General features: G+C 54.9%; 1 protein-coding gene across 1 annotated transcript in view; it reads left to right on the top strand.

Moving 5' to 3' along the window:
- The window catches only part of LOC121848127 (corticotropin-releasing factor receptor 2-like), a gene marked incomplete at its 3' end in the record, with an annotated part of 17,422 nt that extends 6,077 nt beyond the window's left edge, over window positions 1-11,345 (top strand). Inside the window, 2 exon segments of the mRNA XM_042332223.1 lie at window positions 4,974-5,059; window positions 11,239-11,345. Of these exon segments, the coding sequence (XP_042188157.1) occupies window positions 4,974-5,059; window positions 11,239-11,345 (193 nt within the window).
- Between the last annotated feature and the right edge of the window lie 565 nt (window positions 11,346-11,910).

The raw sequence follows: 11,910 nt of genomic DNA, 5'->3' as shown, positions 1-11,910 counted from the left end.
GGCCTCGGTTTTTCGCACGTTGAGCTGAAGAAAGTTGTCTCTCGTCCAGGACTCGATGTCGGACAGGCAGGCTGTCAGGACATCGGTGGTCGTGGAGTTGAGAGTAGAGGAGGAAAGGTAGAGTTGGGTGTCATCCGCATACATGTGGAAGTTAACCCCATGTTTGCGGATGATGTCACCGAGGGGGAGCATATAGAGGGTGAAGAGGAGGGGACCGAGGACAGAGCCCTGAGGGACACCACATGAGACAGTACGGGGGGTGGAGGAGAAGCCATTCGTTGAGACGAAGTGAAGACGGTGGGAAAGGTAAGAGCTAAACCATTCAAGGACAGTGCCTTGAAGGTTGAGGTGGGAGGACAAGCGGTGGAGTAGGATAGCGTGGTCGACCGTATCGAATGCTGCCGATAGGTCGAGGAGGACGAGGAGACAGAGGGAGCCCTGGTCACAGATGGTCAGGATATCATTGGTGACCTTGACCAGGGCAGTTTCTGTGCTATGAGCAGCACGGAAACCTGACTGAAGGGGTTCAAAAAGAGAATGGGTGGAGAGGAAAGAGCGCAGTTGGGAGGCGACAACTCTTTCCAAGACCTTGGAGAGAAAGGGGAGGTTGGAGATGGGCCGGTAGCTTGATAGCTGCGACGCATCAAGGGAGGGTTTTTTCAGGGTGGGCGTGATGATGGCAGTTTTTAATGGAATGGGGACAGAGCCAGAGGAGAGGGACAGGTTTATGATGTCAGTGATGTGTGGGGCAAGAAAATGGAGCTGGGAGATAAGGAGTGGAGTGGGGATGGGGTCAAGGGAGCAGGTGGTTGGTTTTAGGGATAGGATGAGTTCAGTGACAGAGGGTGGGGAAACGGGTACGAAGGTGTGTAGGGGAGGATGGGTAGGAGTCGGAGTGTGGGAGGGAAGGGGTGGGTGGTGGGTGGAAGTTGGAGGGGAAGTGACCGCGGAGCGGATTCCCTTGATCTTGGATTCAAGGAAATCCAGCATCTCCTCGCAGTGAAGGTTGGAGGAGATGACCTGCGCGGGGTGGCGGGGGGGACGGAGGAGTCGGGATGTGGTGGAAAACAGTAGCCTGGGGTTGTTCTTCGCCTCCAGGATTATCCTGGAGTAGAAGGACGACTTGGCCGAGGCTAGAGTGGAGCGGTAAATTTTGAGGAGGTCCAGCCAGATTTGTCGGTGGACCGTTAGGCCAGATTTGACACAGGTGCGTTCAGCAGCCCGCACCTGGCATTTCAGTGAGCGGAGGTGGGTGGTGTACCAGGGGGAGGAGCGGGAGTAGGAGACAGTGCGGGAAGTGATGGGGGCAACGAGAGAGAGAGAGAGAGAGAGAGACCCCGGGTTTTGTGAAGGGCTTTGAGACGTCTCGAAGACGTGATACGAAGAGTGACACCTCTTTGCAGTCCGACGGTAGCAGCGACACGTGTTTGCACTCGACGGTAATTGCTGTGAAGCGGTTCGAGGGCTTTGGCCGCGAGAGGCGCGATGCGAAGTGTCATTGCAAACTGCGAAGAGGATGGGGGCGAAAAAAATACAAAGAGACGCACACGGAGCAGCTTAAGAGAGGCGGGAAGAGCTGCGGCAGATGGGGCTGAGAGCCTTGCGAAGCTTCGGTGGCTGACTTGGGAGGGAAGAATGGCGTTGGGGGATATGTTCCGAAGGGGGAGCTCAGGGAGAGGTCGGGGGGTGGGGGGGGGGGGGGGAATTCCTTACCCCCCCCTTCCCAGTGACTGGTCTGTGGGTTTGAAGCACCCGATCAGCAGTGTTTGGAGGTGGACCGCAACGATTATTCTCAGCCTATTATTATCTGACGATGCTCTATGAAATGCACACACACACACACACACCCCACACACACCCCTACACACACACACACCACACACACCCCTACGCACACGGGCAGAGAGAACGCAACACATCGGCTTCCACATTTGCCCCCCAAAGCGCGGTCACCGGGGGTTACGTGTCACCCAGATCCCCTACCGACCCGTCCGCTCCCTCCGCCCGGCGGGCTCTGGCCTCCTCCGCTGCCCACACCTCCACCATCGAAGGTCGGACCTTCAGACTCTCCGCCCTCACCTGCGTTTGGAACGCCAACAGGACGGGAGCCCGGGCTCCCTCCCTCGCCTCCTTCGAGGCCCATCTCAAGACCCTCCTCTTCGAAGGCACCTTCCTAACCCCCACCCCCCACCCCCCCACCCCACCCCCTCCACCCTCCCAAGGAAGAGACGTTAAACATCTCAAAGTGCTTCACTCTGTGAAGTATGAAGCACTTTTGAGACGTCCGTGAAATCAAATGCCAGGATTATTATTATTATTATTATTCTTAATTATTATTATTATTAGAATAGTTCAGTGCCTGAGCGGTTTCTGGCAGGATTTCACATTCCCCTTATCTGAAGGCATAATTTCCAGCCCCCGTTTGTTTTTTTGTTCCTTCTCCTTTTCAGTCTGGCACAGTTGGCAACTCTCTCTCGCCAACACAATACAAGATGTTTGCACAGCGCCTTTCGCATCGGGAGGACATCTGTAGCAATCATAATAACGATGATAATAATAACATTCCTTGCATTTGACGTCGTAGCGTCGTTGAGACGCCTCAAAGCCCTTCGGAGAACGGGCCGCAAAGCGCACTGACCGCGCGGCCGAATGCCAACAGCGGCCGTGGATTGATTAGCAGATAAATAATAATTCGCTCGTGTCGCGAAGGGCCTCGAAGTCATCCTCCCGACTTGCGGAGCAGCTCCGAGGATTATTTTTTTGGATTTCGGTGCCTGGTAATTAGCCGGCGTCGAGAGAGGGCTGTGGGTGACTGTCAGGCTGGTTGGCTGAGGAGGGGTGTAATGAGACTGTGAGGACCCGAGCAGCTTAATAAGGCTCTAATCCCCGTCTGTGCGCTAGCGCGTGGGCGCGCAAGGCATGGTTCTTGTTCGCAGGCTGTGCGGGTGTGTGCGCGCGCGCGCGTGCGAGTGTGTGTGTGCGCGTGCGAGAGTGTGTGTGTGTGTGTGTGCGCGTTGACGGCTCCAACGGTCGTTGATGTGCACTGCGACTCTCAGCTCCCGGTGTACCGGCCCTCTGCGGCTGCTCACTGCGCTATCGCTGAGAGCCAGGTGGACCTTAACTGGCAATTATACGGGAAGCTTTGCCCTCCCTCACCCCAGTCGGACCCATCACCTTTATCTTTAAATGGGTTTCGTTGGAAGTCAGTGCTCTCGGCCGCAAGCTTCGCGGTTTTAGCCGTTACAGTTACCCCCCACCCCCCACCCAACGCACCTCACCACCTCCCCACCCCCCCCCCCCCCCCGCGCGCCGCCAATAACACCCACCCGTACGGGCAGACTGTTTCGACGTCTCTTTCCGAAGGCCGGCACCTCCGAAAGCCCAGCAGCGCTCAGCTTTCGGGCCGCGCGAACGTGATGAACCGAGCCGGGGCGAAGCTGTTTCACCGCCCCAGGCTCAGGGTCCTCCGAGGAACGGCACATTCAGGGTCCCACTGAGCTCCCGGGTTGTAATGGAACGGTGGCACTTAACCGTGACATTTAAGGACGAAAATTGCAGCGAGAAAATAAAGTGCCGTCTCCAGCTCCGGGTCATGATGAGCTGTTGAGGCGTCACACCTCAGCTTGTCCGAATAATACTACTGCTACTACTACTACTAATAATAATCTTTGCACTTGCGTTTCACCCACAAAACATACGGTCGCTACACTTGACAGTGTGTCCCGTGAAGCGCTTTGAGACGTCTCGAAGAAGTGATAAGGTGCTATATCAAATGCAAGGATTATTATTATTATTATTATTATATCCTGTGAAGCGCTTTGAGACGTCTAAACTTGTTAGGCGCTATACCGAATCCACGTATTATTATTATTATTATTATTATGATGAGTTTCCTCTCTCACTCACGGCTGTTCGTGAGATATTGCCGCGTAGGAATCGGCCGCCGGGTTTGCCCACAAAACGCCCGGTTCCGGTGCCCTGCGAATCGCTCCGGGACGATCTCGCAACGTGATTAGGCGCCGTACCAAAAGTACGGATTGATATCATTTCCCCGGCTACCCCCAGCACCACCCACCCCCCCCCCCCCCCCACGTGCCCCTCACACACCCTCGCCCATTCCTGTCGGGAACGAGAGCGTGGGACCATCTGTTGTTGATTTCTTTCAACTCGTTGAGCAATCCGCTTGGAAAGAAAGAAAGAAAGAAAGAAGAACGAGGGGACGGCAACGGTAAAAAAAAAAAAAGACAACCTGCTTTTTAATACAGCGTCTTTCATGTAAGACTAATGTCTCCAGGTGCGGAGTTGCCATCGAGACAAGCCGTCTTGTCTCGGATGGAGAATTACCATTAACGGAGGCGCTTTCCCTCGGATGAGACGTTAAGCTGAAGCCCCCGCCTGCCTGATCAGGTGGGCGTTACGGAGTGTTCAAGGAGAACGCTTTTCTCTCCTGACCCAACGATTTCCACCCCCCCCAGGTAAAAAAAAAAGACTCTTGACATCTGTTTTGTGGGTTGCTCCTTTCCCTTTCCCAATGGGGAGAGAGCTTTTAACGCCCACCCGAACCGGCCCGGATGGAGCCTCACATCGACGTCTCCGGCTGGGCAAAACCTCGGGCAAGTTTTCCTTACTCTGTTTGCCGGGCAGGAAGCGGCAACCCGGTTGTTAAGTCGTTTGGCGGAGGTAATAATCGCTTCAGTAAAAGATAACGATAATAATTTGGCCCCTGGATCCACCACCGAGGGACCGAATTGATGTGTGTGCCCTATTGGCTGCAAACACCGTACACAGTCACTTCACAGTGTATTCTGCAAAGCGCTTTGAGACTTCTCACCGGCACGATAAGGCGCGTGATCAAATTATCATTATCTTTTGCGATATCGGGAGGAATAACCCCATTATTTTTCCCCGGGTGCGGGTCGCAAACCTTTCTTCTGCGGTGAAGTGGCTGAACCTCCCGTGTGGTGTGTTTGCAGGAAGCGTCTACAGGGAATGCGTAGAAAATGGGACCTGGGCGTCCAGAATCAACTACTCTCAATGCGAACCTATTCTGGAAGAGAAGGTCAGTCACTGCAGCTCGGGCAGAGATTTTGAGGGTGGGGGCGGGGGCGTTGGGGTGGGTGGGGGGCGGAGGGGGGGGTCAGCCGGGTGTCTGACAGTCAATCGGTCCCTTGGTGGCGATTTCCAGGTGTAAAAATGCAACAACTTAATAATAATAATAATAATAATCCCTGCATTTGACGCAGCGCCTTATCACATTGTTGAGACATCTCAAAGCCCTTCGCAGGATACGCTGTCGAGTGAATCGACTGCACGTTTTGGGGGCGGAACGCGGCAGCCGATTGCGCACAGCGACGTCCCAACACGCGGCCGTGAATGGAGTGATTTTTTTTTGGAAGGGATTGTTACCCCCGGAAAAAAGCGATCCGCCAATCGACTTAACAACCGGGTTCCTACTTACCGCCGGGTAAACAGAGGCGTATGTGTGTGTGCGCGCGCGTGTGTGTGTGCGTGCGCGTGTGTGCGCGCGTGGGTGTGTGCGTGTGCGGAGGAAGGAAACTTCCCTAAGGTTTCTCCCCGCCCGTGAATCGAACCCGGGTCCTCTCGCTCGAGAGGCGAGCGCTCTAACAACCGCGGGGACTCCAATTAGCATTTACACTGTGCCCTTCACGCCCGATTATTTCGCCTTTGTCTGGGAGGACTACACAGCGGGGAGGCCGAACAGGATTTAGCACGTATTATACGCGAGGCAGAGAGAGAGCCGCGCGGGCCCAGAAGCTAATTCATTTTTATAATCTTAATTAATCCTTGACGCTGCCTCAGAATCAAAACCAAAAACAATAATAAATTGGTCATTTTCAACCCACGACTGTTTGTGGGACATTGCTGCGCACACAAATATACAGTCAATTCACTTTGCAGTGGGTTCTGTGAAGCGCTTTGGGACGTCCTCCCGACGTGAAAAGCGCTATATCAAATGCGAGGATTATTATTATTATTAGAAATCGTCCTTAAAAATCTCAAAGTGCTTTACAGAAAAACGCCGTCAGATGTATTTTGTTCGGGAAACGTATTGCACGGCAATTTGCCCCTCAAACGGGCGCGAGCGAGAGGGTAATTGATGTTTGTCCGTGGTGGTGGTGGTGATGGTGGTGATGGTGGTGATGGTCATGATGGTGATGGTGGTGGTGTTGATGGTGATGGTGTGATGGTGATGGTGGTGGTGGTGATGGTGGTGGTGGTGGTGATGGTGGTGGTGGTGGTGGTGTGGTGGGTGGTGATGGTGGTGATGGTGGTGGTGATGTGGTGGTGGTGGTGGTGGTGTGGTGATGGTGGGTGGTGGTGGTGGTGGTGGTGGTGGTGGTGGTGGTGATGGTGATGGTGGTGGTGGTGTGGTGGTGGTGATGGTGGTGGTGGTGGGTGATGGTGGTGGTGGTGATGGTGATGGTGGTGGTGGTGATGGTGGTGGTGGTGATGGTGATGGTGGTGGTTGGTGGTGGTGGTGATGGTGGTGGTGGTGGTGTGGTGATGTGGTGATGGTGATGGTGGTGGTGGTGATGGTGGTGGTGATGGTGGTGGGTGGTGATGGTGGTGGTGGTGATGGTGATGGTGGTGAGGTGGTGGTATGGTGGTGATGGTGGTGATGGTGGTGGTGGTGATGGTGGTGGTGATGGTGTGATGGTGGGGGTGGTGGTGATGGTGTGTGGTGGTGATGGTGATGGTGGTGGTGATGGTGGTGGTGATGGTGGTGGTGGGGGTGGGGGTGGTGGTGGTGGGGGTGGTGGTGGTGGTGGTGGTGGTGGTGGTGGTGGTGGTGGTGATGGTGGTGGTGGTGGTGGTGATGGTGGTGGTGGTGGTGGTGGTGATGGTAGTGGTGGTGGTGGTGGGATTGTCGATCAGGACACCAGAGTAGAAACTCTTTCCCCGACAGAGCCACAAGACATCTTTAACGTCCACCTGTACAGGGCATAGATGGGGAGTGAGGTTTAATCTTTCATCCGACAATATGGACTCTCCCCCCACCCCAACCCCCCCCCACCCCACCCACCCCCCACCCTACCCCAGCACTCTGCTGGAGCGGTCGCCCTTGACTACGAGCTTCAAAAGCCCCCCGGACGTGAGTTGGGGGTGAGGTGGGGTGGGATGGGGTGCGGTGGGGGTTTGAACCCGTGGTCCCCTGACTCGGAGTCGAGAGTCTGGCCAACCGATTGGTTACCTCGTTGCCACGGTTGCGACATTTTGATCAGTGCTGAACGCGCGCGAGGCGGTTGCCAGGGTAACGCTCGCTCGGTGAAGTGGTACCCGACGGAGGTGGGGGGGGGCGGGGTGGGGTGGTGGTGGGGGGGGTGTTGGTGGGGGGTGTGGGCGCAATCGGCTGCCGTCGCCCACAAAATCCGCAGCCGCTGCACTTTACAGACTGTTGTGCGAAGCGCTTTTGAGACGTCTCGAAGACCCGATGAGAGGCGCTGTGTCAAATGGGAGGACTATTGGAGGGATTATTACTGCGTTGAGGTGGAAGGCGTTCAGTCTAAAAGGGGGGAAGGAGGGGAAGGAGGTGGGACGGGGGTGGGGAGGGGGGGGAGTGGGGAGTGGGGTTGATGAGGGCTATGGGGAGAGAGTTCCAAATCTTCGGCAATCGGAAGACATTCTCGAGAAAATTCCAAGTTGTTGGACCTGCGGAGAAGGGAAGGGAAGGGAAGGAGTTCTACCTCATGGTCGCTCCTGGGAAAGCAGCTCTGTAAAGCTGTAATTATTTCATCCCACAAGTGTTTGCGACGTCAACGGACAACCAAATTACTGCTTTTGTTAATGAGCAGTCTTACTTCTCTCGTTTCGCATCTCTTCTATTCCGTCCCTCTCCCTCCCTCTCCATCACTCCCTCTCCCTTTCCATCATTCTCCCTCTCTCTCCATCCCTCTCCATCCCTCTCCATCACTCTCCCTCCCTCTCCATCACTCTCCCTCCCCCTCTCTCTCCCTCCCTCCCTCCCTCCCTCCCTCTCTCCCTCCCTCCCTCTCTCCCTCCCTTCCTCCCTCCTTCCCTCTCCCTCCCTCTCCATTCCTCTCCCTCTATCTCCCTCCCTCTCCATCACTCTCCATTCCTCTCCCTCTGTCTCCCTCCCTCTCCCTCCCTCTCCATCCCTCCTCCCTCCCTCTCCATCTCTCTCCCACCCTCTCCATCAATCTCCCTCCCTCTCTCACCTTCCCTTCTTCCCGCTCCACATCTTCCATCCCCTCCCACCCTCCCTCCCTCCCTCCTTCACTCACTCACTCACTCCCTCACTCACTCACTCACTCACTCATTCACTCACTCACTCACTCACTCACTCGCTGTTCTGCCTCTCCCTTATCTTCTTCCTCCACCCCTCCCTCTCCCTTCGTTCTCTCTCGATAGTAATAATATAATAAACTTTGCATCCGACACCGCACCTCATCACGTCTTCGAGATGTCTCGAAACGCTTCACAGGATATAACATAAATTGACTTGAGGCCAAGACACTGGGACCTGTTTGAACCGCTGCTCGATGCTGTGATGGGGGAGCGGGTAGGGCGGGGGTTCTGGAGGGAGGAGATCAGATGAGCCAAAGGGTCTTCTTTAATCAAACTATTTGTGACTGTCAGCAGGATTTGAATGCGCTGAAAATTTTGGACGTCGGGGGGGAGGTGGGGGGGGGTGGGAGAGAGAAATTGGGTCATCGTGTCCAGTTCTGATTGCTCCACTTTAAGAAAGGACATGAAGTCCGCGGAGAGAGAGGAGGTTCACGAGGATGACTGTCGGGCTGAGAGAAACGAGGACAGACTGGAGAACCCGGGGCTGTTCAGGGGAGGGAGAGAGAGGAGTCCTGACAGAGGTCCTCAAAAACTATCGGGGAGATGTTTTTTTTTGGATCAGGCAGATTCGGAGACCACATTTACGAAAACAATAATCATTTGATACAGCTCCTCATCACGTAGGAGAACACAGAGAGAGAGAGAGAGAGAGAGAGAGAGGACCTCTCTTTAGCGGAGACGCGGGCACGAGGGGTCGAAGAGCCAATATGTACCATGACTGGAGGCTGGGCTGGATTGGGGGGGGGGGTCATATCGAGGCCATATCAGAGAGCGATTGGCCTTACTCCGAGAGTCGATCAAAGACTTGTAAAATTGTGGTTTTCAATGAAGCAACTTACTTGATGAACAGTGTCACCATTCTTCTCCGTCTGTTTGCCGGCCAGAAGGCTGAGCCCTCCGAGACCCTGCCCTGCGTGAAGGGTGCCGTATTGTTCTGGTGGGTTCAAACTGCACCCCCTCAGGGATTTCAAGATGTTGGGTCTGTCATCATCCTTGCCCGCTCCCTCCTCAAGGAACTCCCAATTTGTTGTCGTCGTCGTTGTTGTTGTTGCAACGGGGGAATGAATACCGATGAGAGATGATGACCATTCGGATCTGCTCTGGGCTGTGAAGCTGTGTTAGTCGATTGGCGGGATCTGGGGGGGGGGGGGGGGAGGGAGTGGGGGGGTAATAATTCAAATAAAAATAACAATGGTGTAACCTCTCGATCCGCGGCTGTTTGTGGAGACGCCGCCGGGCGCGGTGGGCCGCCGCGTTTCGCCCGCAAGGCGCGCAGAGTCGGTTTGCTTTGCAGTGAAGCGCTTTGAGACGTCTCGACGACGGGATAAGGCGCGGTGCCAAATGCAGGGATTGTTGTGATGATTGTGGTTAGCGCTTGTGGGCACAGTCTCTCCGACACAGTGTGTGTGTGTAGATCCCACTCGGGCACAATGCTGCAGAGCTGTCGAGGTATAAAATATTCCTAATATGCTCAAGTGGTTTTCTTCCATTAACGTCAGTGAAATGCTCGCGCACAGAGCCGGTAATGGCTGATTAAACAGACTTGACAAACGCCCGTGTCCTCATCTTCCTCGCCTCCCACACACACCCCCCAACCGCTCCCCTCTTCCAAGCCCTCCACCATCTTTCTCCCATGCACCCCCTGGTATAAGGGGGGAGGAGGAGGGGGTGGTGGGGATCCTTTCCTCTTCGACCGCGCCTTCTCCTACACCCCCCCCCACCCACCCTCCCACGAGTCCCACAACGAACGCTCTCTCCTCCTTGGGCCCCTTCTCCCTCTCGACACCTTCCGCCCGCAGCGAACCTGACACAGCCTTGTGCCCCCCCCCCCCCGCCCCCCCCCCTCTCTGAAACAAGGCTGTCTCCCAATCTACCCCCTCTCCATCTGGCATCAGAGTCTCCTCCGCTCCTCCGCTCGAAACCCAAACCCGGACGCTGCATTGCATTGCCTCCATTCTACGGATGAGACGTTAATAATAATAATAATAATAATAATAATGATATTCCGTGCGTTTGCCTTATCACGACGTCGGAAACGTCTAAAAACCCTCCGCGGGATGTCCTGGAAAGTGAATCGTGTGCGCGTTTTGCGGGCGAATCGCGTCCAGCCGGGTAAACAGAGGCGCGCGCGCGCGCGTGTGTGGGGGGGGGGGGGGGTAAGGGAGACTTGTCTAACTTTCGCCCTGACCGGGAATCGAACCCAGGTCTCTCGCTTGCGAGGCGAAGGCTCTAATCACTGAGCTACAGGACTCTGTATGATTGAGGGCGATGGGGTGGGTGGGGGTGGGGGGGGAAGGGGGGAAGGGGGAGTAAAATGAGACATGTGATGGGATGAATAACACTGGTGTGGTGAATGGAAAACCTTTCATTCGGCTGCGGACTAAAATAGACCGAAGCCCGATAAATAACTAATGATTTATCCTTCGCTTACAACCGCCAGACATTTTTAAAGTGCTTGACAAAAGATTGCTGCTTAGCGTAGCTGTCCATCTCGCGTCCCGGCCAAGAAGGTTGTGGGTTCAAAGCCCGATGTTGGGGACTTGAAGCTCGCAGTCCGGGGACCTCGTGGGTATCCCCGAAAGTGTACCTTACGTCAGGCGGAGTCCCGGTCAGAGCGCTCGCCTCGCAAGCGAGAGGACCCGGGTTCGATCCCCGGGCGGGGAGAAACCTTGGGCAAGTCGCCTTACTCCACACGCCTCTGTTTACCTGATACTAAACAGGTCGTTAGTCGATCGACGGATCACTTTCTGGGGGTAACAATCCCTCAAAATATTGGCAGACGAGATACACCCACAAGTTACGCCGTCGATCCACTTGACACCGTCGTCTCTCTCTGGCGCTCTTGTTGGGTTAAAAGTGCTTTTGTGTTTTTTCCCCCCCCCCCCCCCCCCTCTCCCCCCCCCCCCACAGGGTAAATACCAGGTCCACTACAAGGTCGTTTTGATCATCAACTACCTGGGGCACTGCATTTCCATCGGAGCGCTCGTCATTGCTTTCACGCTGTTCCTGTGCTTGAGGTGAGTTCCACTCGCTCTGCGATCAACACGTCCCTCTCGGGTCACAAGAGTTTATATTCCGTGCCAGTAAGCTCAGACCTCGCATAAGTCACATTAAATACCATGTTAAAAGTCGTACGGTCCCAGCTGATACGACTTACGTGAGGTTTACTGTAACATAATAAGTTATGGAGCCCTGTAGTTCAGTTTGTGGTGGTGGGGGGGGGTGGGGGGGAACGCCGCTGTCCGCAATCCGCTGCCGCGTTTCGCCCACAAAACATACAGCCACTGCGCTTTGCAGCGTGTCCCGTGAAGCGCTTTGAGGACGGTGATAGGGCGCTGTGTCAAATGCAAGGATTATTATTATTATTATTATTATTATTATTATTATTATTATTATTATTTGCGCTCAGCCAGAGGCACTGCGGTTGGAGGTGATGCTGCACACAGCAGCCGGGCCGTGTCAGTTACAAATCCCTCTCGCCGCTCTTTAAGAATCCATCTGACAAATGCCTTCCCAGAAAATAGGTCACATCGCATCTCGGAGAGAGAGAGAGAGAGAGAGAGAGAGAGAAAAAAAAACAGT

Source organism: Callorhinchus milii, unplaced genomic scaffold (assembly GCF_018977255.1).
Source record: "Callorhinchus milii isolate IMCB2004 unplaced genomic scaffold, IMCB_Cmil_1.0 Scaffold2, whole genome shotgun sequence".
Taxonomy (NCBI): domain Eukaryota; kingdom Metazoa; phylum Chordata; class Chondrichthyes; order Chimaeriformes; family Callorhinchidae; genus Callorhinchus; species Callorhinchus milii.
The sequence above is the reverse complement of the archived record's forward strand: the minus strand, read 5'-3'. Positions and strand labels throughout refer to the sequence as shown.